A 26,646-nucleotide genomic window follows, 5' to 3' on the forward strand; every position below is an offset into this window, starting at 1 on the left:
CCTCAACACTGAGGCGGAAGGTCTGGCTAGTCCACACAGCATTCCAGGATGGGAGAAAAACGTGCTCTGGTTTATTGGCATTTCTTTAAACCAATCACAATCGTCTTGGGCGGTACTAAGCGCCACACAGAGCTCTGGAGTCGCTGCAAAATAGCCTCGGGAAGGAACTTGTTTTGGTGGAACGTGTACGTTCAAAAGGTTGTTTTCATCGTGCAACAGAAAACTCAGATTGGACAGATAGTCTAGCTAGCTGTCTGGATTTACCCTGCAGAGATCTGAGGAGCAGTTAACCATAGTCCTCATAAATCCACCGGAGATTAAAATTACACCACAAAAAAAAAAAAAACGGAAGTTGACATACGGCGGAATATCCAGCAGCACCGGAGCAGTCCTAGAAGTGGAACGTCGTGGATATAGATTAGAAGAGAGGTAATACAGTTCTGAAGTAAAGGATATTCCATAATATTTGGGGTGCTCATTGGTATGGATGGGTGCACACTGACATGTGATGTCTGCAGTAATTACTGTAAGAGATCTTGTATTAATGTTTTTTCATTATCCTGTGTGATTTGGATGCTTGCTCTCTGTTTAGCTCTCTCCAAACTTACCTGTGCAGGTGGTAGGTTCTAGTTGGGTGAGAAGGTAAAATGGGGGGAAAAGTAGTTGGCTGCTTGCTGCGAGGCTGCAGTTTTCATTTGTTTGGGGTTATTTTGTTTTAGTTTAATGCAGCTTTATTGAATCCCCGGGTTTCATTTTTGCCCTTTGTTTCTGAAAACCTTTTTGTTAATAAATGCCACTTTTTTTTGCACTTCTTCTGCTTATCAACCTGGTTCTTCAACATCCCATCTTAAAGTTTTCCGTTGCCAAACCACCTCATCTTAAAATGCTTATATTATGCATGGCTTTTTCCCTTTCCTTTATTGTGTTATATCTTTTTTTTGTGCATGTAATCGGTTTACAAAGTGAAAAAGCCTAAAGTCCACCCCAAAGGGACTTACCATCTCCAACAGAAAACACTGTTCACAAACTGCTCCAAACACTGTTGTAGTCCAGCCTTTACTTCCGTGATGAACGTGCGTCACTTTGTAACACACGTTATAATGCTCGCCTAGCTGCTAGCGTGGCGCGCCCTCATACTCTGCTTCTGACTGGCTAGTAGTCTTTACCTAGGTACTGCACATGTGCGACTCCCAACAATAGAAGTAAGAAGCTTCGCTCTGTAGCTAAAACGGAGAGCTCAACACACAGGGTGAAAAGAGGAGCTGCAGCAATGTGCAGTACAACAAAAATATGGTGTTTTTTTGAAAATTAAACCATGTAAACCTATTCTGATATAACCTCTAAATACAATTATGAACCTTAAAATTAGCATAATGAGCACTTTAACATATTTCATGTGTTTGTCCTACAGTATGCACTCCTGCAATACAATATCTGCTAATAGCAACTAAAGCATGATTAACGTTTCTTGTGGTTATGTTCTGTGATGCTCATTCATATAACATTAGGTTTATGGAAGGGATTACTGTTGATTCATTAGTCAAGGTGTTTGTAACTGGCAGCGTGAGTTTGTGATCTCAGAATCTGATGCTGAAATGTGCACAAACTTGTGTCTGTTGCTTGCTGCTTTTGTGGAAGCCCTGTCCGTGGCATACTTGTGTGAAATGTTATACTTCAGAGTTGTGTTTATGTAGGCAGGTGTGAGGATGCACCCGCTCCCTCACTATTTAGCTATTTTGTTCCCTCCATTACTAGACATGTATTCTCATTAGGTTTTCTTTATTTTAAGTTCCTACGTCAATTAACAAAAATGAAGTATTGATTTTTGTTTGGATGAAGGTTAATTATTGGATGATGATACACACCTGATTGCTGACCTGAGTGGTGACCTGATTGGCCAGTTTGAACTGGAGAGTCAGGCTCTAATCCTATATCTGTGAGTAGAATGTGAGAGGTTTATTTTTAATATTGTCATATTCAGAATAATAGTGGAATATTTGTGTGTGTGTGTAAACGTACTGATTAACATTGTAAAAGGGCATACACATGATAGACGGCAAAACCGCTTAGTGCTGGCTGTTCCATTGATTTCCTATAGGGAGAGCAGTGCCGCCCAACTATGCGCTGCGCTACCCCTGGTGTTGCGCACCGCTCAGATTTTCCACTTTGCGCTGCTCTCAAAGTTCACATTATTGCCCTTATGGCGAATCATTTTGGAATATTTAGGTAACTGGGCTGAAAGAAACCTACCAATGTCTCCAAGACTCTGTCTATTAGGTGACAGAAGTCAATTACACAACATATCGAGTAAAGAGTTTTCTGTAATCATAGTTGGCATAAGAGTGGCTGCCAGGACGAGACTAAAACACTGGAAAACACCTAAAACCCCGGCATTAAAAGAATGGGCTAACACAATGATAAAAACAGCTTCATATGAGCATATGCTAAATAGGATAAACACTGTTAAAAAAATAAATAAAGCACCAGCATGGGATAGTTTCTGGACATACATCACACTGACTGATAAACCTGTATTATGAACAAGGCTGCTAATTATTCCAATAGTGATGTGCCCCTAAAGCTGCTGATGTTATAGTCTTGATGTTGTAACTGATTTTGTGTGTGTGTGTTTTTTATTGTTTTTGTTTGTTCTGTCTATGGTTAAGACTCGGTTTGTATTGTAACAAGAAATGTCTCTGTATGAGTGAAAAAAACTTTATTACAAAAAAAAAGTTCAAATTATTTCAACTTTGACCTAGTTGCTGCTGACCTTTCAAAAGGGCAACCAATGAGTTAACAGCTGTCATTACCTAGCAATAGGAAATAGCTTCCTTGCCACCCTGCGCTCAGTGACGGACTGGGATAAAAAAACGGCCCAGGCATTTGCAACACACCAGCCCTATTTTTGTCAATAACCTAGCTTGGAAATTAGTCTTTCCAGTACAATCTTGAATATTTGTGGCTGCATGCATAAAATAACTTTAATAAAATTAAACGAAGACAAATTATCATTAGTGGCCCATAGGGGTACATAGGGGGGCGGCCCTTCTGGCATTTGCCCAAATTCCAGATAGCCAGTCCGTCACTGCCTACACTGCGCTTTGCTCTGTTCTGCGCCTAGCGCTGCGCAGAGAGCAAAGCTCTTATAATGTGTAGGCGGCTTAACTGTCGGGGTGTGTGTGTGTGTACCTGTTGGGGGTTTTGCAGTAAAAATGAAACCGCAGCAACCATCACATTAATAGAAACCCTACTTTCAGAGCACCCTCACAGCAAAGTTGACCAACCCCATAGCACCAGCAAAAGTTGCAAAGGTACACCATGTTTTTCTCTCAAGCCAATCAGAGCTGACTTGGCTTTTCGGGAGGGGGGGCTTTAAAGGACCGAAGCTTAAACAGAGCGTTTCAGACAGAGGGTGAATCGAGATAGACCGTATGACAAAAATGTTTTTTTTTTTTTAACTTGCTAAACATGCATAGAAACCCAAAAATGCAGGTATGAACCTAAAAATGAGCATGATAATGTCTCCTTTAACCACCCCCCCCCCCCCCAAAGAGGTTTTAGCCAGCCCCAAAGGAAAATCACCAGCACCAAAATAAGAATTGAGATCCAAAAATAGCACTTCAAATCCTCTTCAACTGTGTTTAATAGCAATTTAGCAAACAACCGTTGACAAGCAGAACATAAACTTGAATAGGAGCGCTTATATCTCAGTTTTATCGTCCAGGTTTTATTTACTCAAGTGTAATCAACATTTCTATTAATGTTTTTATGTTTTGTTAATGGTCATTGATTGGTGATCTCCGTCTGTGGCCTATTTATCACTGCCTGTTTATATAAAGGTAAACACTGAAATACACGCTTTTTCTGGGTCAGGTAGTAACTAATTGTGTCAATTGATGCCTCGGAAACAATGGCGTTAATAAGCTAGATGAGTAACAGGTGACATGCAACAGGTGAGTGTATGTCTAGTGAATAAATGACACATGGGGGGGGGGGGAAGAGAGAGAGAGCGGGCATGGTGCTGTTGCCGGTGCTTCCGGTTGGCTGCGCTCTCCTCCTCCTCCCGGACAGACACCAGGAGCGCACCTTGAACGCACAAAGGATGAATGAACTTTAAATCTGCCTCACAGCGCTCTCTCTCTCTCTCTCTCTCTCTCTCTCTCTCTCTCTCTCTCTCTCTCTCTCTCTCTCTCTCTCTCTCTCTCTGGCAGTCCGTCTCTCTCTCTATCCCTCCTCCGCTGCTCAAGAAGGGAAACACCAGTGGGAGATTCTTCGACAATGGATTTACTGCAATCACGATCCTATTGTGAATGATCATCTTTTCTTGTTCTTCTTTCTTTCTTTGCGGATGCTCATTAGCGTCGTGAGTCGAGATGATGGCATCAATAGGGGAATTCGATCCGCTCAACACCAGAGTCCCTGCAACTAAAATAGAAGTTACCGTTTCGTGCCGGTAAGGTCAAACTCTCATACAAATAAATAGATTTCAGTTTAAACCCAGAATAAAAGTCTGCAACGTAAAATCTGTCTGACATGAAATTCAGATGAACAATCAAGCAGCATCAGAGTGACAGAAGTTAATTAGATGTGTCTGTGGTGAATGTTATTTTTTTACTTCTGATGTAACACCTGTGATGCCTCCTGCTGATGTTATTCCCTGATGTGCGTCCACATCTCCACCACCTCTGTAAAACAAATCGGTAACATTAATTAAGTAACTAACAATGCATTTGTGTGAATCTGTCTGTCTCTGTGTTTTTACTCCCTGGTGCCCTTTGCTCTCAGGTAAACGGTTAAGCCCATCAGCTGCCTCCAGTGTGCATCAGAGCGATTACAAATCCTTTAGACTGTCTTGATTTCTTCATGAGATCCAGTCAATGCCCTAAGTAGATTACCATTGATATTCACTGACATGCATGCACAAACATCTGGGTATAGATGGTCTAGTGCATGATGCAGTTTCATAAAATGTTACACACAATGTGGAAACACTGTTTGTAAATAGTCCTACAGTGATAATCATCCTAAAAATACATTGTTAATGTTGATTTTTATAAGCTTTAAACAAAGCAGCACACCTGAATATACTGTTTGGTGGCAGGTTAGCTGCATGGTCGGCTGCTCTGCTTACCGACTGGCTGGCTGGCTGGCTAGCTGGCTGGCTGACTAACTGACGAAGCAATAAAACCCAGGTTCTCTCTTGGTTTTGTGGACTGTCAACCTGCCTGCCTGGCGGTGCGCTGACTGAATCTCCAATCCACTCCTGAATAATGAATATATGCTGCTCCTCTACAGTCCCCTCCTGAGATCAACCAGACTTGAAGTGGCCAGACACCTGAGTTAAGACAGTCCAAACCTGGGAGAGGGAGTGGGCTCAGATGGGGAGATAGATGATGAAGTCCCCCCTCCCAAAAAAATATTTAAAACAGCTAGAATTACATGTCAGACATCTTATTGTCTTATTTTTAACAATATATATACAGTATAGTATAACAGTATATTGGAATTTATGGCATTTTCCATCCATTTTTTATTGTCAGTTATTTTGTATTTTGTAGGATCTTAAGTTGCATAATGACAAATGCTACAGCCAGCAGCTGGTTGTCTCAGCTTAATATATAAAGACCGGCTCTAATAAGTCTGCCTATATTACCATTGCATTAACATTAACATTAATTACTTCATCGTCCTCTTCCTGGGGATTGTCATCAGCCTTTGAGTAACCTAGTGTACACTATTTTATTTGGCTCGCTGTGGCTTGCATTTTAGGAAAAGGGTTGGCAGCTCAGTATTTTTAGAAATTGGTTTCACGGAATAACTTGAAATCTGACCATGACCTAACTTTCACAGGCTTTGCTGAGACTTTTAGAAACACTCAGGGGAGCCAAAAACCAGAGACACAAATGGAATTTGGGAAATGTTAATGAATGAATACATTATCTCAAAACAATAAAAAAAAAATGGACTGAAAGGATCCATTTTTACCTGCGTTTTTTTCTATTACCACAGGAGTCTGCTGGATGTGGATACATTCTCCAAGTCCGATCCTGGTATGTAAGAAGCCCTTACTGTCTGAAATGCTGGAATTAATAGAACAATGTTTTGATTTCTTTTGTTCCTTATAACTTTAGAAACTGACCTATTTTATTGTTTAAGTCTCTTTAAACTGGAACATGCACTTGTTGCATTTTATTATTCATTTTTACGTGCTTTTTATACACCAGCATTCTTCCTTAAAGCAAGAAAATATGTTAGATATAGGCTAATAAACGGTGTTCTACTGTCTCTCCTCTGGCTCTTGCACTGAAGAAGGTCAGAGCTATCAATAGGTGACACCTCTGCTGATAAAATACAAGAGTGAGGAGGGAGAATAAAGAACAAGGACAAGACTAAAGAGGGGCTGAAAATGACAGCGGAAGGAATTAAGGAAAGGAGGATGGCAGAGCTGGAAGACAATGCAAAGTTATTAACCTGTGGCCATTCACCCCTCGTATATATTCTCTCTCAATGAAGACACAAGGCTGGCGGTATTCTTATGGTATTTAGTGGAAGGATATGTCTCGTATGCAGGACTCTGAAGCTGCAAAAGTTAGCCACGTATCTGAGTTGTGTATAGCTAATTAAATTTACATTCTCCAACTTAAACCCCAGTAAAAAAAAAATGAAGACCAGTATTAGGATTTCATGGAAACCAGAAACAAACATCAATGTGGAAAATGTAACTCAAGACATCAAAGATATCGGCAACAAGGGAATCATCATAATACATTACAATCATGGAACGTACAAATTGGAGGGTATCATCTTGCTTAAACCATGGCCAATTGTTAACAAAATCCCACATGTGGTCAAATTAATTAATGTGTTTACCTACTTAATAACTCATCTTTAATCTAGCTTTTTTTTTAGTTTTAAACATTACAAAGTATGCAATTCCTGCTGCTTGCGTTGCAGGAAACAGCTTCACAAGGCTGGGCCAGGAGCTTTTAAAATCCTGACAAAGTTTAAAGATGCCCTGCCACACGTATTTCATTACTTTGTGGTAATGTCTGAAGTTCTACCATGGACTCTGTCAAATTTTTTTGTGGAAAAAAATGCCTTGGTTACCTTGTTTCAAGCCATTCTAGCGTGGTATAGAAAGTCTGCAGGAAGACTTGATTTGTGCCAGTTCTCATTAATATTCAACGAGCTAAGCTGCTTGACTCTGATTGGCTAACAGCTAGCCAATGAGAGCCTGGCTATCAGCATCCTTTACCCAGCGCAACTGGGCGAGCTCATGAATAGTAATGAGCTCAGGCAACACCACGTCAGACTGACCAGCTTTTGTAATTGGCCTGATTTCTCCACTTATTTCTTTTCCGTGGCTAGAGCTGACAGAGGAGGTAGCAGTTCATTTTCACATTCACGACATAACACAAACACATATGGACCTAACATATTTCAAAAAATACAAGTAAGAACGGTTTTGTGTGGCAGGGCACCTTTTTAAAATAGAGCAAAAAAGAAACTATTCACTGAATGCTTCAAACATACTTAATTGAAGATACTCAGTGTACAACAATAGACAATATGGCTGCATTCTCCTACACAATATTTTTTTATTTAAACTCCTTTCCAGAGGAGATAACGTTACGTATACTCCGGTACGTTAGCTCTCTACGTTATCCTGTTTTTTTTTATGCTGGATTCTGGGTTGTGAATAGCCGATTGATGCTGCGGATGTTTCAAGGCCAATCATCTCTCTTAAGGAAGAAGTCTGGTCGTCACTCCACCAGTAATTCACAAGAAGCATCACCGAGAAGCTCTTAAATATACATTTTATATTTTCAAAGCACAAAATCTTACCCAGTGAAGAACATAATGGAATAAAACATGCAGAGACAAAAAAGGCTGGATGGCATTAAATAAAAACAAAAGGAGCATGGTACAGGCTATCAGAGAGATAGTTAGAGGGTAAAAGTGGGACGGAAGACGTTCGCGCGGTGCTTCAGTCATTTGTCATCTGTGAAACATTCTGAATCAAACTTCACTGCCTTTTTAACAAGGGATCAATTGATGCACTTCTCGAGAATCGTCGTAACTACCTTCCTTCAGCTCCAGCTATGTTTAAAATCCATAATACAAAAATAATCAAGCTTAAGCTTCACAGATGACTCTTAACACAATCATCACAGCAAAAAGTGTAGCAGATAAGGCTGAAGAAGATTGCCAGAAAAGTGCTTTAGTTGGAAACGTGACGACAACAAGACGGAATGCATTTGTCCCTCTAAAAATACTTCAAAAAGCTGAAGAGCCAAAGAAACAAAATTACAGAGAGTGCATCTTCTCTTCACCTGCATTCCAAACTGCTCGGTTACAAGTTTGAGTGTTTATCCCTTTTGCCCTTTTGACACTAAAGCTTTCTAGCTAAAAGTCCAGCTGCTTCTGAACAGAAAATTAGTGTGTTACCTTCGAGAGCCCATTGGGTGCAACTTTCTCAGACAAATGGTACCCCCAAATCAGCCAGACAGCCAGGCTTTTAAATTAATTACACAAATCACAGCTAGAAAGCACAGCTGTCTAACTCCTCGCCTAGGCTGGTCTTGAGGCTCGGCTGATAGTGATGGGCCACAGATGTGAGGGCAGCCTGAGGAGCTACTGGGTAGTGATGGGCGAAGAAATCTTTTTTTGAATGACTCTTTTTAGTGTCCAGTTTGTACCGGGTCTAGGGCTGTCCTTGACTAAAGGAATTCTAAGTTGACTGACACATGATTTTGTTGACTAATCGTTTAGTTGATTTAATCGACAGACAGGAATCGTGCAACAGCACCACTTTAATTGTGTGTTCACTAGAGATGTGTACATACGTTTGTTGGAAATAAGTCATTATGCATGAAAAAACATTAAAAAAATCACTAATTAACTAAATATCTTATTTTACAAAGACCAAAACGACCGATTAGTCGACTAATCGACCCTAACCCGGTCAGCCTGTCGAATGTACTGAGTGCTCATGAATCCCCGACTTTTCCCACTCATATTTCCCACGCAATTGCTGGTATCGTAGGGCACTGCTCACACTGCCTGCTATGGGGGTGAAGTTGCTCAAAAATAGGAAGCGATACAACCAATGAATGAGCGGAAATCATTGTCTCGAATGTGGACGTCAACGAGTGATTCGAGTCGAGACAGCCTGGCAGCTACCAACTGAACAAGATCAAATTTACCCGAACTGGGGCCCCTGCTACACATGGGATGCTGAATCAATTTTTATCTTTATTAATGTAAACTTATGACTGGTAATGTATTCAAGAAAAGTTTTGTGGGGCGGGCAGCACTAGCTGTTGAACGTGCATGTACTATAACGGAGTGTAGCGGAGAAACTGACGCCATATTTTGCATGTATCAAAACTCGAAAGGTTAAATACATTTACATGTATCAACTCCAAGGAACTGATTTTGTGAAAAGAATCATTATGCCCATCAATACTACTGGGCTCCAACCAGTACAGACAGGAAGAAGAGGTGAGCCTTTTCTTTGGTTCACAACATGAGCCAATATGGTGAACAGTGCTAAGAGCTGCTTACTAGCTGGGAGATGTAATAGGAGAGACACTATCAATTGTAACCTAAGTAACACAGACACCACAGGCAAGAGCGAAGGTAGAGATTCAGGATTTAGTCCTTTTTTGTGTGTATGCACCTAGAGCAAGTGGGACTATATAATAAAATTCTTATATTTCTATCCTCTCTGGTTGAAAACCATTTAAAAACATAATTGTACAATAAGTTAGACGAAACATTTGCATACATCTGCAGCTTAAGTGTATATACAATATCTGTACAGTGCATTAAGATGTGCAGTAGAAGGTTGGATGTGCACATAAGAGACTAGAGAATAAAAACCATTACTATAATGTATAAAGTATAGTCTGTATATGTTTTGCTTTCATATGCACACTAATTGAGGCGATAACTATTAGTATTTCAGTGGTTGCTGAAACATCTTCACTTGCTGATCTGATTGGCCCAGATAATTTACAGTTAGCCAGGGACCAGCTTGCTGTACATTATCTCTTACTTACAGTGTAGAAATATGATAATGTTGCACATAACATGTAGAAGATGACAATCTGTTACTTGGCTTTATAATTATTTAAGACAACAGTAGCCCTTAGCCTCTTCCTTAGACTGTGTGGAAAAAATGTGCGTCATTTTGCAATAATTTTGTTAACTGCTGCTATCTGACCTTATTGACTCTAACAAGCGCAAAGTAACTCTCAAACCGAGGCCGTCATAGGAAGCTGAGATGACTGACAAGCTTAAGAACTTGCTATCTGACGACATTAACACTAACGTTCTGGAAATTGTAGTAGCTGCGCTGCAACCGATTATTTATCCCTTAACGTCTTTATGTGAACGATCCTAACCCTTAGCCCTAACCCATTTATAAATCCAGTGTTGGGTATCGGTAGGGTACATATTCAATCATTGGCAAATTATCAAAGATGTTTTATCAATATTAAACAAGTTATGAATATGCGTATTAATAACTTCACCAAATTGACAAACGATCAAAACGGGTGGGTCACCACCCTGGAACTCAGGGACCAATAATCAAACTGTGAAACAGTCTCATTTAGATGGTGTTTCCTTTAAAATACAGATCTTAATTAATTTGGTTCATTTATCTGGTATTTTCTAGAGGAACAAAAAGAAGGGTGAATCCAAGCAACGACCTGTTTAACCAGCTTGTTATTACAATAAGTACACAAATAATCACAGACAACTGCTATTTAAAGTATAGTAGAATTTATTGACTTCAAAATCATCAATGGCCAATCAATAATTCTTCGATCAATTAAAACCAATATACCCTTTTTTAAACTACAACAAAAAGCAAACAAGCTGTGTGTGTGTGTGTGTGTGTGTGTGAAGTAGAGGGGGGGGGGAGGTGACGAGATGTAGCCCAAAGACTACAAAAATGGCTACTCCTGTGAGCTGCACAAAACTATTTAGCCTCAAGAGGGCGGTAGTGGTGCTAGGTGCAGCACCGTGTGGCTAGGACTAGCCGGTTAGCTTTCAGGCTAACGTCTTACAGGCCAAAGGACCACACTAGCTACTTTGCTATGTGCTAGCTGTGTAGCTATTCGGCGCGCGTGTGTGTGTGTGTGTGTGTGTGTGTGTGTGTGTGTGTGTGTGTGTAGAGGGTGAGAGAGAAATGGAGGGAAAACACACTTGAAAGAAAGAAAACACTTGAAGATCTTGATCTCTGTGGGTAGAAAATAATCGCTCTCTTTGTTTACTCGAGATTCTAACTTAACTCGACGTTACAGCAGAATCTGAGGTTTTGTTTAACGAGAGAGGGTTATTTTCCCCGCTCTTTTCTGTGATTGCACAGCTGATTCTGTGGTAACAATAATTGCACTCAGCCGTTCCATGGGGATGATATACAGTGTTTTGGCTATATCAATGCCGTAGTTGACTGAGAGAGGGTAGGATTATGGCTCCACTTGTACAGTAAGTAAACTTCCCACGGCGGGGAGTAAAAGCTACAGTTCAACACAGTTTCAACACAACTTCAACAATATCGGGATCAGAGATACATTCATAGCCAAACAGATTAATAATCAAAGCGTGTAGCAATAGCTCAGTATTAATCAGATCACATTAATGGCAACACCAATAGCAACAATAGCAAATTACTCATTAATAATACACCCTGTTCTAATCTTCCCAGAACACTATACAGCCTCTTACTTTGGATGTGTAGTTCACTTAGTTTGTTTGGCGGATCCTTCCGCGATGAACAAAGCGAGTTAAAAACACGGGCCTGTGATTTAACGAAACAGAAAAGCTCCCTCCGGCAGTTAGATTTTGAACTCTGTCAGAGTCGACTGTAGAAGACGCGACGTCCTCCTTTCCTTGGAAAACGGGGTAAGTTACCCTCTGCAGATTCGGTGAGAGACGGAAAATCTCCTTCACCAGGACCCCCCTTTAGTACCACGAAGATGCTATTGAGCTCAAACTCGACCGGCGAGGTGAGGCTGTGGAGTTCTCGGCAGCACTGCGAAGTGTCATCCTTTCAGTAACGAAAGCTACAAGTGGAAAGACGGGGTTTGTCGGGCTACATTCGCTTATATCCTCCTCATTCACCTAGCGGTGAGCATGGTGCTTTCAGGTCACCTCAGCCAATGGCTGACGATGTGAAGCTGCGGCTTGCAGTTGTTAGACCTTCCACCAGCCTGACCATGTTTCGCCTCGTGTTGAATGGACTTTCTCCATTTTAGAAACCTTTTTCACGTCGAGGTGCGACTTTTTAGGCTTCTGGTTTGACTGAAGGTTTAAGCACATTGTTTGGTTCCAACACCAGTCATAATTATAACATGACAGAAACTCTACCATGTTCCTATCCATTACAATATCACAAAATGTTGCTGTTGTTGTATCCACTTAACACAGAGTGTTATTTGGACATATATGTGAATGGATTCGTCCAGGTGTTTTTCATAAGTTGGATCACAAACCCTTAAACCTTCAGTTCTGTTTACAGCCACAGCTGCTCCCTGCTGTTTGGTTCCAGCAGTTACGACTGCCCAGTCTCAGCTGTTGGATATTTGGCAGCAAAGTTACATGGGAGCCATGTGCCATGGCAGTAATGTGACTGCAATTTATGACAGGAAGGAAGTAATTAATAGTGTGGGTGCCATACAGGAGAGAGGAGATTGAGCAGGTCAATCAGTCGTTCTTTTCCACTTCTCATGTAAACGAGTTAATCAAATTATACCTGCCTAATCAAAGCTGCTAGAATGGCAATAATTACTAACTACTGGGGCGACCTCTAGCTCACCCAGTAAGAGCGTTCGCCCCTATGTTGGCTGAGTCCTGCAGCCAGCAGGGTTCGAATCCGACCTGCTGCCCTTTGCTGCGTGTCATCCCCCATCTCTCTTTCATGTCTATCCACTTTGAAATAAAGGGATGTTGGTATCATTCAGAACTATAAGACAATAGGGAATTCACAATATCAGAAATGTGGTAGTCGATACCAATACCAGTGGAATTCCACGATTCTCGATACCACGGTAAAAAACAAAACAATGAATCCCATTTACTTTAACGTACACTCCTTTTATATTGATATTAAGTTAAGTCTGTGTTGCTTTGCCGATGTTCTTTAACATATGAACCGGGCTGGTTAAACTTTTAAGTGACGTTATGCTGGTCTGGCAGAGGTTCGCTGGAACAAGTGCTAACGTTAGCTAATGTCAGCTGTCGTAGATAACGTTAGGCTCTAGGTGAAAAACAACGGCAGAGAGAAACTGACCCACTTGCGGTTTGGGTGTTCTGGGTAGGCCTAACTCATGAAAGCCATTGCTCTATGTACGGTAAAGCCAGAGGCTAACTGCTGTCAAGCCCTCAGTGTGTGCACGAAGAGGAAGCACTTTTCATTGTTCTTGCATGCTGGTAGGTGTTGTTGTTCTTCTGCATTTAACAGCAGACTTGAACACTTGTAGGTGTATGCTGCCCCTGTCAGGTCCGGATAAATTGCATCCACGGTACCTAAAGTACCTGTGGTACTGAAGAAATATGAGTATCGTCACGTTTTCAGAATTTTGGCATCAACTTGGTACCAAAGAATTGGTTCTCATGACATCCTTACCAGCACTCAGTAAAACAGGTCAGCTGTACTGTATATTACAACCCAAAGTTAGTCCAGGGGAGTGACATAAAACTTGATGAGGAAGAAAACGAGTCCATTTTCTTTTTTTGCTTTTATTGCCAGACATAGAAGCTTAAATCTAACTTTAGTGAGAGCCCTGGGCAAAATAACAAGCCAACCAGCCCAGAGTAGAAAAAAAATCCCCAAACTAAACTCAGTTACAATCCTAAACCTAACTCCAGGAGGAGATGTAACAAAAATGGCAGCTCTACCCTAGACGGCTTCTTGGCAAGGAGTCAAAGGTGGTAGTTAAGACACAAAGAGAAAAAAAATACCTTAAGATAATTAACTGATTAGCTGAAGTTGAAACTGCCCACATCAACAAACACATCCCATCCTGATGTATTTACCAATATCAAGTGCCACACATAGTTTAAGTGATTGTGGATGACAAATGACAAAGATGAGAAAGATAGTGAAACATTGATTAATCGATCAAATCAATAAGCCACTTGATAGAAAATTAATCAACAACAATTTTGACACCTGATCCTCATAAAAAACAATGACCAGGTTTCAATCCAAATTAAGCACAAATTTTAAAAACATTTCCATAAAAAAAATGTTTATTGCAACGTATTCTCATGAATGATATCGAACGAAAATGTATGCACACCAAAACGTGTGATATCCTACGAAATTAGGAGACCGCCGAGTGGTAGTGTTAATGACGAGACTAAAGGCCGTTTTATGGTTGTACGTAGAATCAACGGCGTACCCCCACAGACCCCTCTGCGTCTACGCTGGACCCTACACAGTAGCCTGAAGTGCACCTCTCGAAAAATGTAACTACACGTCGCTCGGGCCGTGGCTTGGTAGCGTTGCATTTCCCCTGACTCATTTCCTGGTTCTCCTTCTCCATAAATAACATGAAATCAAGGAGAGGGTTAACTTTTCCTGCTACAGATTTTCCACCGTGGTCAGAAAGAACAGGGGAGACACTTTGTTTCTCTCACTATGACTCTAGAGTCGCTACTCGCTCCAAAGCTAATCGCCGTCACTCTCTCACTTCTCCTTCGCTCACACACTCACACACACACACACACACACACATGCCGGCTCGACGCACACACCAGCCCACAAGAATAAACTTCAGGCCACTTACGTAGGCTATGGCGAGAGCTCTGCTTGGAGCCTCCGCAGAACTGTAAAACAGGCTTAAATATGTTCGTCAACGACCTTTTTTTTTTTTTTAAATCTCTCATTTTCGTCCACAATTGACTCTCTACTTTTTCATCATGAGATAGAATATTCAGGCAAGTTACGGGCAACTGCAGCAATGCTGCATGTGCCGCTAGTTAACACTAAACTTGACAGCAGGTTACGTTAGCTTAGTGTTAGCTAGTAGTAACAGTGTAAAGTATGACTGTATTTTACTGTAAAGGATTCAACAGCGGGACGTCCTACAGTCACCACCTGCCCTTGTTGGAAAAACAACACAACACACACACTTCACTTGAAACTGGTAAGCCTTGTGGTGCATTCAAAGTTATCGTAAAATACCCTTTTCCTATCCAGTGGATGTTCAGCAATTTACTGGTGAAATAAGTGATTGTTATAAGATATTATTACATTATAAATAAATCATTTAATTTTGACCATATGGCCTTAGCAATAAACAAGCCGTTCTTTAATCTCACCAACAAGTCGTTTTGTGCTTTTGGATATATTGAGTTTTCTTTTGACTAAAACTAGACTAAAATGACGAGACTTTTAGTCCACTAAAACTTGACTAACAAAAAAAAGATATATGAATGACTAAATATGACTAAAACTAACAAGGACATTTGGCACAAGACTAAGACTAAGACTAAATTAAAAATAGGTGACAAAATTAACACTACTGGGTGGTCACATGACGCTGGCTGGCTACGAGCTCCATATGGCTATTTGTTTAAAGCTATAGTGCGTAGTTTCCGCTGCCCCCATGAGGAATTCTAAGTAATGACAACAAAACTAGCGCGTCCACATGATACAAGCCTTTCATGACCACCCCCCCCACACCCCCCTCCTCCTCCATGCAGTTGCTAGTAGCCAAGGAGGACACAGAGGATTAAAAAAACATGACGGAGGTAATTATCTTCGAGTTTCTGAGCGGGAAAGTCACCGGACGCCACAATCTTCTGAACATACTACTGAGAAATAAGGAGAGAGTTGTGTGGAGCTGATAGACTTAATTAGCTTTGTAGCAACTCATTTGGCAATGGCTTGAATGTAACGGACGTTCATTAATATCAAAAAGTTACGCGCTAAAGCTTCAAGCCGCTTCAGAGCTTCGTGACGCCAGCTACAGACCTCCATTGTATCAGCAGTAGTTGTTGGTTCAGTTACCCGAATATAGGTTTCCCCGGGAAGCAAACGCCGCACTCTGGCTTGAAAGTCGTATATGTTAACATCCATCCATCCACTCTGACCTCCTCCCTATGAGGACAGCCGCGCTCTTATACAGCGTCCGTCAATGTAGGGAATACAGCAAAAAAATGGAATGCTTACAAATTACAGTGCTTAACTTTTCGTAGCTTTTTGAACGAATGGTTCATAAGAACAGGCTGAATATTAATATAAACAGTTGGTGGTGCTAATTCTCATTCAAAATAGCATTCATGTTTGTTTCTTGTATTGTCATCTTCCCACACTGATGTTCTGATGTTTTCTTCTCTTCGGTCGAGCTGAACCTTTTAACCGTTTAAGTCACGTGCTGACATACATTTCTTTGCCAAGTCTGTGTCTGTTATCGATGGACTTTTCCACCCCAACCAAGCGTAGAAACGTTTTTTGGCGATATTTTGACATAAAAACAGATGCATGGAAATGAACTTATTCTTATTCTAGTTTTCAAATGTGTGGATTTGCTGCTGAACAAAAGGCTGCTTCCCTATCGTCTCACCAGGCCCAGTTTACTAACATTAACATTTTATTCATGTATTACATAAATCTCAGTCCAATGTTTTTTTGTAACTTATCAGATTCTACAAATAACAGATCACGAGGTTGTTGAAATCTACAAGGTTATGTTCCATTAAAAGTATTCAGCCATACAGTGGTGTGGATGTTTTTTTTTTTTGTTTTTTTAGGTCTGCCTGTTGCTCAATCAGCGAAAGTGAAAACAGGTGTGCATCATTATGTCCTTTCAGCAGTGAGTGACTGAGCTTTCTGAAGTTATTTGAGGAAGAGTAAAACTGTTGCAATGGCTAAAACAAGACCGGATTTTGACAGGGGAAAAATCTTAACTCAAGGTCCACTTAAGAACCTTATTTTTTGAGCTTTCAACCATTTCACAGTCTTAATCAGCACGGTCTGGTCCTAAGCTCAAGAATGAAACTTACACGCTCAAGGCCAAACAGTGTGAGAAACAGAGTGTCTGAGAAATGCACCGAAAGAAGCCTGTGAGAGCCTCTAAGGCTGCGATGATGAGAGTGCATATTATCATGAAATCATCAGGGATCAAAGTTAGTGATCAATGACAGATCCACAGTGCAGAGAACCCACGAGAGATAACAACACCGACATGAAAGATGGAAGCGCATGATTGAACATTTGGGACACGTACAAAAATAGAAAGAGAGAGCAAATTAGAGACAGAACCCAAAAGCTTCTACGCTTTGATGGCACTTCATATCAGATGATTATTTACCCAGTTCTAATTTCAATGCAGTGAATCCTTTTTCTTCCACCTGAAGCAGCCAGAGCCTTGGCCCTGATTAGATTTTCCTCAAGACTGGAATTATTTATTTTCAACTGGGTTCCCCTCTCTCCCCTTTTAGTCATCATCCCTTTTGAGCTGTGTGTGTGTGTGTGTGTGTGTGTGTGTGTGCGCGCTGTTGCACGTGTGTTGCAGCGCTGTACAAAAATGTGCTAAGATACCAAAGCAAAGACTCTGAAGCACTTCTCCTTATCTAATTTATTGATGACTCAGTGTTCGTCCTTGGGGACATTGTATCACGTTGCCTGGTCATTGTGTAAATTCAATTTATTTCTTACCATTACCTGATGCCTCTCATTATCCGCCCACACATGGGGGATGTTTTAACTTTGCAAACAATGTGTGTCTGAAGTGAAGAACTAGGATGCTGGCTTGCAAAGAATGAATTCTTAGATTTTTTTTAAATAGACATGGATAAGTCTAAATATAGAGAGCAGTAGGCAAACATATATGAGAGACGGCATACAGTGTTTCCAATTCTGTGCTTCTCCTCACTGCAAGTAAGAAAGCTTCCAGTTCCTTTCACTTTTCTTATTCTTTTTACTTTTATTCTTATGCTGGGTTACAATGCAAATAATTCTTTTCACTCTTTGAAGGACTTTTTATGTTTCCTATCATATGCTTTATATTGCATGCTTGAATATTGCATGCCTGGAGACCATGAACTCCAGGCATGCAATATTCAAGGTTGCAGCGCTGAAATTTGTTCTTGGTCTCAATTAGATTTTTTTTCTCTTATCTTGGATGTGTCTCATTTTTGGCCAGCGGCCCTAGTTACAATATGTGATCATGGGCGTAAATCTGATGTAACAGTAGGAGGGGACATTAAATATAACATTTCTGAAGAGCAATTTTTGAAGGGGACACAAATAATTCAGCCACAATTATACTCGTAGAGGACATGTGTACACAGATGAATTAATACTATCATTAGTGCAGCATGGAGACTGTACCATTATCCTTCTTTTCAGCGTTTCTCTCAATTCAATGAAAAAGCTGACTAAATTGACCAAAATATTCTTCTTTAAAACCATTTATTTCTTTCTAAGTTGTCTACAATCAAGCCACAAAAATACCTTAAAACATAATGACTTATTTTGAAAATATTTCCCCATATAAAAGAAATACAATGCTTTTGTACACTTGTTAAATTAGCTGATCATAATATAAATTAGTGAGCCACTAGTTAAGCTCATCTGCTCACCCTGACAGACACACACCTCCAAAAATATGAACTAAGCTCAACACACTTACCTGAGACTCTACACCTGACTGTCCCTGGTCTCCCTGTTCCTCAGTTCTTTGTCTCCTTTGCCAGTGACATAGTGACGTTAGTAGGCTATTTCCATAAGCACCCATTCTTATAAAGATGTTACCAAATTGTCTTGATATGAGGACTTATTGTACTTACTTGGCGTTTTGGTGTACTGAAAAAAGATCTTATGCCTGTTTTTTTTCATTTTATCTGGGCAACAACAGCACAAATCTTTAACGTCAGATGTCTAAATATGAGTTAGTTTCATAGGTTCACCACGCGGTCATATTATAATTATAAAATGATCTTGCATCCTCCACATAAATATTATGTTTCGTCTGGGACAGAGGATATATATTTAACTGATCAGCCACTTAACTTCATATTCAGCAAAACACAAGTGTAGATCTTCAATATTAACCCTAATATCAGTTCACACACATAACGTTAGGCTTATCGCCGTGGTAATGTTAGTTGTATTGGGTGCATTTCTATCCAACAAGCTATTAAATAAGCTAGGTAACGTTACACTAACATAGCGAACTTTTTGTCATGACTAATTCATTAATTACTCAGCATCATTTCTATTTGAGAAAAGAACAACTTCATCCGATGTTTGTGAATAAAACAGCCTTGAACCGCCTACTTATTAATACATACCTGTCACTACCCGATGTGACTGTGAGTCGAGTGCAGATCCTAAGGTACAGCAGGCAGTGGACCAAACCACTGTGAGGCAAGGGAGGGGGGACTCAAAATGTTTCTAAACTTAAAAAGTATTTTTTGGGGTTTGTATTGTTTTACTACTTACACAGATATTTTAAGTATACATCATTATGTTATTTACAATACACAGCATTGTTTTAATGATATTTCTAGGGGGGGACAACCATTAGATGGGATTTACGCCCTTGTATGTGATCTTAACTGAGTCCAGTGCAGTTCCTGTTTAATGTTGCTGGCTAATTTCTCATAGAAACTGAATTGTGTCAAAGCTGCACTAATTAATATTTTTATACTAACAATGGCTCAAATCACTATGTGAATAAGGTTTCTCATATTTACAAACCCATGTAGTTATTATTTTGGTTCAAGACCCGCAACTTTACTGTTTTGGTTTGCCCTACTCATCAGCCACATCCCCGAAATGGATGCTGCCTTACCTCCACCAAGGAGCAAATCCAATTCACGGGCGGATACACAAATTAATTTTCACTTTCGATAACATTGCGAGATAGGGCATAGCCCTGGTGGAGGTCTGTGTTAGTTGAGTGCCCTTCTACTTCATAGAGGTTGTTGGGATTGTATGCAGCCTGAAAAAAGACTGCAGATGTAGTGGTGATAAAAATGCTTTGATTATGAATACATTGAATGGGAATATATGTTAAAAGTTACTTAAAAATGTGCATAAACATGTTTAGTTAAAACTGTGAAGTTAAAATGCTCTAATTCATTGCACTGCCTGGTTTAAAAGATGGTAATTCATTTCTTAAGTTAAATTGCACTATGATTTGTAAATCGGTAATCAATTGCTCCTACCTTTTTAGGTAAAAGAGGCTTAAAGGATGAACAGGATAAAAAGATGATTTGTGTCTATAATACTGTCTAATTTGCCTTTCATAAGATTTTGGGGAAAATGCCGTATTTTCTTTATTTCCCTAAGTATTTGTTTCCTGTTTTAAGTACAAGTTGTGATCTGCTGATCTGTTTTGATTTCTAATGCCTCGTTCGGACTGTGTAGGGGAATGTGTGGCTTACGCTCGTCCATTACAACATTGGACTTGACTGAAGCTTTATTGTGTCTTACTTTCTATTTTCCCCTTCACAGGGGCGCAACACAGAGACGATTTTCTTCGAGTTGAAAAAAAAAATGTTATTCTTTGATTTTACTTTCAGTTAGAGCTATAGTGCGTAGTTTCTGTCGCCCCCATGAGGAATTCTAAGTAATGACAACAACACTGTTGGCGTGTCCCATCTTTACAATCATTCAAAGAAAGAACCAAGCAGGCCTGCCTTGTGGCACAATCCACATTTTCTTTTTAACTTGCTATTTTCTGCGTTTAGCTTGCTAGCTCGAGGTTTGTTGTTGTTTCCCGAAGAGAACGAAGTTAGACAGCGGCAACACACACACACACAGTGATTATCCTGGAAATGTTCTCGATTCAGACTACATTGTAGCAAACTCAAACATTTCAAGAATCATTGATGTAACTTTTCGGAATGAACACATTTGTTTGGTCCCAAATAGCTAGCTGTTAACAAATGCTCTAGCAGTGCTAGGGGACGCAACTAGGCTATGTCGTGGCAGGTGTGTTTGTGTTGCTCAGGACCCAAGGAAGCGCAGTGTCGAGTGTGAAGTTGTTTGGATGAGCGGTTCTGGAGAAAGCTGCAAGCAAGAACACAAGAGGGCCAAGCGTTCCGAACGGACCCATTTTGAACAGGCTATGCACCAGTGTAGTATAATAATCTAATCAATCAATCAATCACTAGATGATTTTACACTGGTGTTTTGTTCACCAAGGATGGAAGTTATGTAAGCCCTTTTGGAAAGTTCTAATGCGTGCTGTGTACCAATTAATGCTGTCAGTCAGTGTTTTAGAGTAGGTGTCACTTTTTTAAACGATGGATGTTTCATTTTGAAACCAAGCTCTTTTCATACACCATGTTCTGCCTTGCTTTTAGTCAGTTGAATACTCATGCTGGCCCTTTGTGTTATTGAGGTTTTAACATATTCTAGGCATGTGTGACCTCACCACATTGATGTTACCCTTGGAGAGATGCAAACAGCTCTCATGCATTTCGCAGAGCGACTTAAAATTCTCTCCATTTGAAGTGCACTAGCTAAGAAGAACTGAAATCCCCAAAAACATTTTGGGCTGGTACTTGGTCAGAGACAAACGTATCTGTATGATTCATTCTGTTGGACCCAGATTAAAAATAATAGAATTCATGAGATATTTTTTATTCCCAATCGCTTCTTCTTTGTTTTCGTGTGACCCTTTTGCACTTCAAGAAGCGTAATTTCCGGCTCCAATTCCTATTCAAATTTGATACAATGATATCATTTTCAGTTCTAGTATCATAAGAAAATCATCGCTGACATTGGTTCATTAAAACTTTGAAAGTTTAAGAGAGAACACAACAAAATTGATGCAATCTTTTAGGTGCTTCATACTCTCACTGTGTAGCTTCTAAAGCCACACACTACTTACACTTATATTTCTATCCTCCACCATTTACACCACTATCAGGCTCCCATATGAAACATCCCACTTCTCTTATGTAACATCATTTGCCAGTGGAGTACTGACAGTTTTCATCCACATGCAGTTTCACTCCACTAAAATCTGAAGGAGAGATGGCCTCCCTGCTCCGACCAGTCTTGGAGTATTTTAAATGAAATAACAATTATGTGTATCGAATCAATTATGATTAGTCTTCTCTCATGGCGTTGTTAGTGAGTCATGTTTATTAAATTACATAAACTATGTGATACTTCCTGTACATTCATTTTGTTGTATCTGCTTTAGGATTCTGACTCACTAGCAGGTAGGAGTTAATGTTTAGTTATAGCACAGCAGGTGTGCTTTTAGTTTTGAGTTTGTTCCTTGTCCTGTTATAAAATTCTGTTTTAGTGCCTGCTGTGGTTTTACAATGACTCATCTGGAAGACTTTTATTCCGATACATAACCTATATGATTTAGGCTGCTTTGATGTGATTCAGAATTAAGACAAAAAAAAAGTTTGTATTGCATTTCCAGTACTGCTGCATTTTTCTACATGCAGGTTGCTGCTGCAAGTATTTGAGTGTTTGTGAAAATTGCTTTTTAACAGTAGGAAGCAGAATTTCTGTCATGGCACAAGATGAGAGAAATTGTTTGATGTTATGTGTTAGCACGTTTGTTCCGTCTTGTTCAATATCTACAATATAAAGATAAAAATAAAATGATGGAAGGCAAAGAATTAGATTTTCCGTTCGTAACGTTTTCCTCATTCATTGTGTAGCGCAATGGTTTCCAAACCTTTTCATGTCAAGGACCCCTAAAATAACACAAATTAGACCACAGACCCCCGTTTGTTAAGATTTCCTCTAACATCCGTCTAACATCCGGTAGGATTTTTGCTTTTAGATGTTTTATTCCAGAAAGTGTATGAAACCAGTGACAAATGGTCATACATTCTGTCATTGTGTTATGGAATTATAGTGAAAATACTTATTCCCCTTTTTGCAAGGGACCCACTCAATAACCCATGGGGGTCCCTAGACCTCACTTTGGGAACCACTGGTATAGCCTACACATTCAGTAAGCAGGTCAATTATAATTCTCAGTGGCGGAGGTGAATAAAGGTAAGGCCTGAGTCATACCATCTAAATAAAGGTCACTGGTCTCTAATTACCCTCGAGGTCTCCTGATGAGATCTGAGGAAAGGGTGAGCTGCCCCCGTTGATTCAGAAGTTCATGGTTGTTCTCACACCCACAATATTTAACGGCCATAATCATTTTAAGAGGAATCCCCTCTAGGTCAGCAATGGTTTGAAAGACACATGACATTTAGCGCGGTTACATGTTTAGCTCTCAGCGTTCTGAACATGGTTATGTATGTTATGCATCGTAACATACTGTTTTAGCTTGAACGCACCCCCTTCACAAATAACCAAATAAAAATGGAAACAAAAGGCTAATAGCCTAACTAGTGTAAGGACAGGAAATGGTTACATTTCAGTTTGTGTACATGTTAATAAAACAAAATACTGTATGTGTTAGTGAGCGTTAGTGGTGCTGGTAGGGAGATTTTTAAAATCTGGGTAGAGCTGGGCTAGCTGTTTTTCTTCTTCCAGTCTTTATGCTAAGCTAGGCTAATTGCCCGAAAGCTTGCGCTCTGTACCTAACAGTAGTGCATTTTCTTGATTTTCTGAGCCAAATAGATGGCAAACTTTTCTGTTCTAAAAAGGGTTGAAAGCACACTGAATTGCTATTCCTTGACTCTTTTTCTTTAATCCAGAAGCACCATCTATTTGAGTCAACAAATACAACTAATGGTTAATGAAGCTTAATTTGGACATCACTACTTTACACACACCCATAAGAGTATGGCTGTTCTGTCCCTTGGAATGAGAATGAAAATGTTGCTCTTATCCATGTTTTTGCAACTTAAAGCAACACTATGTAACTTTTCCCGCTTCGGTCCCCCTACAGGTTGTCTCATTGGAACTACAGCTGCAGCTAAAAGTTACATAGTGTTGCTTTAAAAATGGACCCATGCAGTAGTATGTCCCGAATGCAGTTCCCTTCAGCTCTACAGAGCTTTTTAAGCTTTCTTTTCTCTTTGTTTCTGTTTTTATGGATTGCAACTTTACTGTTTTAAGTCAGGCTTAAATTTATGCAATCTCAGGTAAGGCTGATGGGGTAATCTTCACTATTGCAGCATCACTTTGTGATTTAGGCCCATAAAATGGCTGGATTTTCACAGAAAATAGCCCTGCCTGGTGTAGGGTATCTCCCAACAGTATATTGGCTCCCAGTTATGCAGCTTTGTCATAGCTGCTTCACTGACGTTTTAAGAATTGGCCTCCAAAGATTTGGGGCTCTCTAGTTGTATCCCTCTCTTGGCAGCAGATCAATAGATTAGTGGGGATGTGGACCCACCCTGCCTCATCAACATTGCTGTAAGAGGGATTTCTGACAGCCAAGTCTTCTTTTCCAACTGAAATCTGCCACAATCTGACAGTGGATTGCCGCTCTGCTTCTATTTCCCAAACAGTCATCCAACCATCCAATCTCTTTACCTGTCTTGCCCCTCTTTCTTCATCTATTTCCATATTCTTTCTCCCACCCAATTTCTCTATCTATCATTCCTATTCCATATTACTTGTCTCCCTGTCCTTCCCCTTATTTATTCCATTTTGTCCTCCCTCAGTCCTCCTTTTCTAGCTCTCCCCCCCCCCCCCCCACACAACTGACACCCGACCACCTCTCTGTTTCACCTCACAGCGAGCAGCTTGTGCCCCCATCCTGTAAGTAAGCCTGTGGCATCCTGTCTGTGTCTGCCTACTCTCTGATTATATTCTCCTGCAGTACAAATCCAAGTGACGGGCAGCAAGAATATACCCCAGTCGAAAAAGAAAAACAACTTCACACAGGTGACTGCTCTCAGCTCGCCTGGCATTTGCCAGTTGAGTCCGAAAGTACTCTCTGCCACTTTCAATTACACTTGACACACTAACTGGATGGACATTTTGACACAGAAAGATTTGAAATGTCCCGTAATGGGCTTGCATGTAGATTACATGTTCTTTACTTCCTGTAGCGATCTGTGAAAAAAGATAAATTAGATGTGACAAAGTGCATTGCATACATTTTTTTCTGTCAAGGATGTGCACACATAGTGGTTGAATTCATTTGAGTCGCTGTCCTATTTCCTCTTTCGCTGTGGAAAGACGTGCCCCTCTGGACCAAATCCATAAATATAAATGATCAGATTATTGCAATTATTAATAATACAATATGTTGTCTTTGCTGCAGCTCTTTTTAGTACACCAAAGTACTGCTGTTACACGGAAATAAATGCTGTTATTCAGACAATAACATCAGATGTCCTCGTTTCCTCTCTCCTCACATGATTTCCTCGCGTCTCTCCCGTTCCTCCTCGGTGGGAGGGAGGGAGGAAAATGAAGGAGTCGAGGTGGCAATTTAAGGGTTATGAGATGCACCTATAGTCTTTGTAAATCTTTACAATCATTCCCCGAAAGAACCAAGCAGGCCTGCCTTATTGCACAATCCAGATTTTTTTTTAAACTTGCCATTTTGAGTGTAGCTTGCTAGCTTGAAGGCTGTTTCCCGTAATGAAGGGATTTTGAGAACGACAACACACAGAAAGCGGACATTCTGCGCTTGTGCTATGTGCTGATTGTCAGGCTTTATCCTGGGAATATACTCCCTATGATCCAGACTATTTTGTATACAATTGCATTGCTGGCAGGTATACAGTGTTGCCTTATATAACAATAACACATAGCTTCATTGTAATATTTATCTGGGAAATCTATGCTAGCGCCAGCTTTAGATGTAATTACAGCCTACAATTTTTTTTACTGTTTTTCTTGTAATATGGAGCTTTCCTGTGCAGGTATATTTGATATTTCCCTGAAGGCAAGTTAGTGTTTTTGAAAATGATATAATGCTGCACATTGCAGTGACAATGCCCCCTTTAAAGAGGTGACCAAGACAGAGGAAGAAATAGCTGAGGGAAGCAGGAGGAGGCATTGGGACATTACAGTGGGTGTGGCGGTACCCTTTTTATTAAAAAGAAATTGCCACTGCCCCTCAAAATGTCTGCATGCTTTTTTGCAGGAGAGCCATCATTTTTCTGTCCTAGCAGACCTCTCTTCTACGTAAGAACTTAGTATGATTTGTGCTCAATTCCGATTCATTCATGTTTAGAGTCACCTGGGTACCCGTCCTGCAGCCAGACTATTGTCAGGAGTTGTAGTTGGAGTAGGAATTGGAGAGACAACGAATTGCCTAGTGATTTGGTCTCTCCATGGCTGACCAGATGGGCTCTTTCCTTTCCCAGTCACTTTCCATAAAGCAGACAATCAGTCAGGTTCTTAGGACACGGACGGCACTGATGTAGCCGCGACGCGGATTAGTCTGAGCCCATTGTCGGGCTGAGGCGATGTCACTCTGCAACCTTGGGGAAACATCAAGGTCCTGTAACTTTGATGTCTGATAAAGAGACATACTCTGCATCATTTCAGTTGCTGGGCCAGAGAGAGTTGGGATACGACTTTGATACAAGCTAATTTAAACCCTGGAGTGTCTTTGTCTGTGTTGTTTTTTTGTTCTGTAATCTAGTTGAAGGCGAACATGTGATTCACAAAGTAAATAACTTGTAATACCCTTTTAAGCAGCACTATATGCCTCTCGTATGGTTAACAACCTGACAAAGAAAAGAGAGTTTTCTTCTAAAGACACAATGCCCAAAAGG

General features: G+C 40.3%; 1 protein-coding gene across 2 annotated transcripts in view; it reads left to right on the forward strand.

The window, feature by feature from the left end:
- Positions 1 to 4,373: 4,373 nt before the first annotated feature.
- Positions 4,374 to 26,646, forward strand: part of LOC144520559 (copine-9-like) — an 87,202-nt gene continuing 64,929 nt past the window's right edge. For both annotated transcript variants that reach the window (XM_078254342.1, XM_078254343.1), the window contains exons 1-2: positions 4,374 to 4,453; positions 6,010 to 6,050. In XM_078254342.1, the coding sequence (XP_078110468.1) occupies positions 4,374 to 4,453; positions 6,010 to 6,050 (121 nt within the window). The remainder of the gene's footprint in view (positions 4,454 to 6,009; positions 6,051 to 26,646) is intronic.

This window comes from Sander vitreus, chromosome 7, assembly GCF_031162955.1.
Source record: "Sander vitreus isolate 19-12246 chromosome 7, sanVit1, whole genome shotgun sequence".
Taxonomy (NCBI): domain Eukaryota; kingdom Metazoa; phylum Chordata; class Actinopteri; order Perciformes; family Percidae; genus Sander; species Sander vitreus.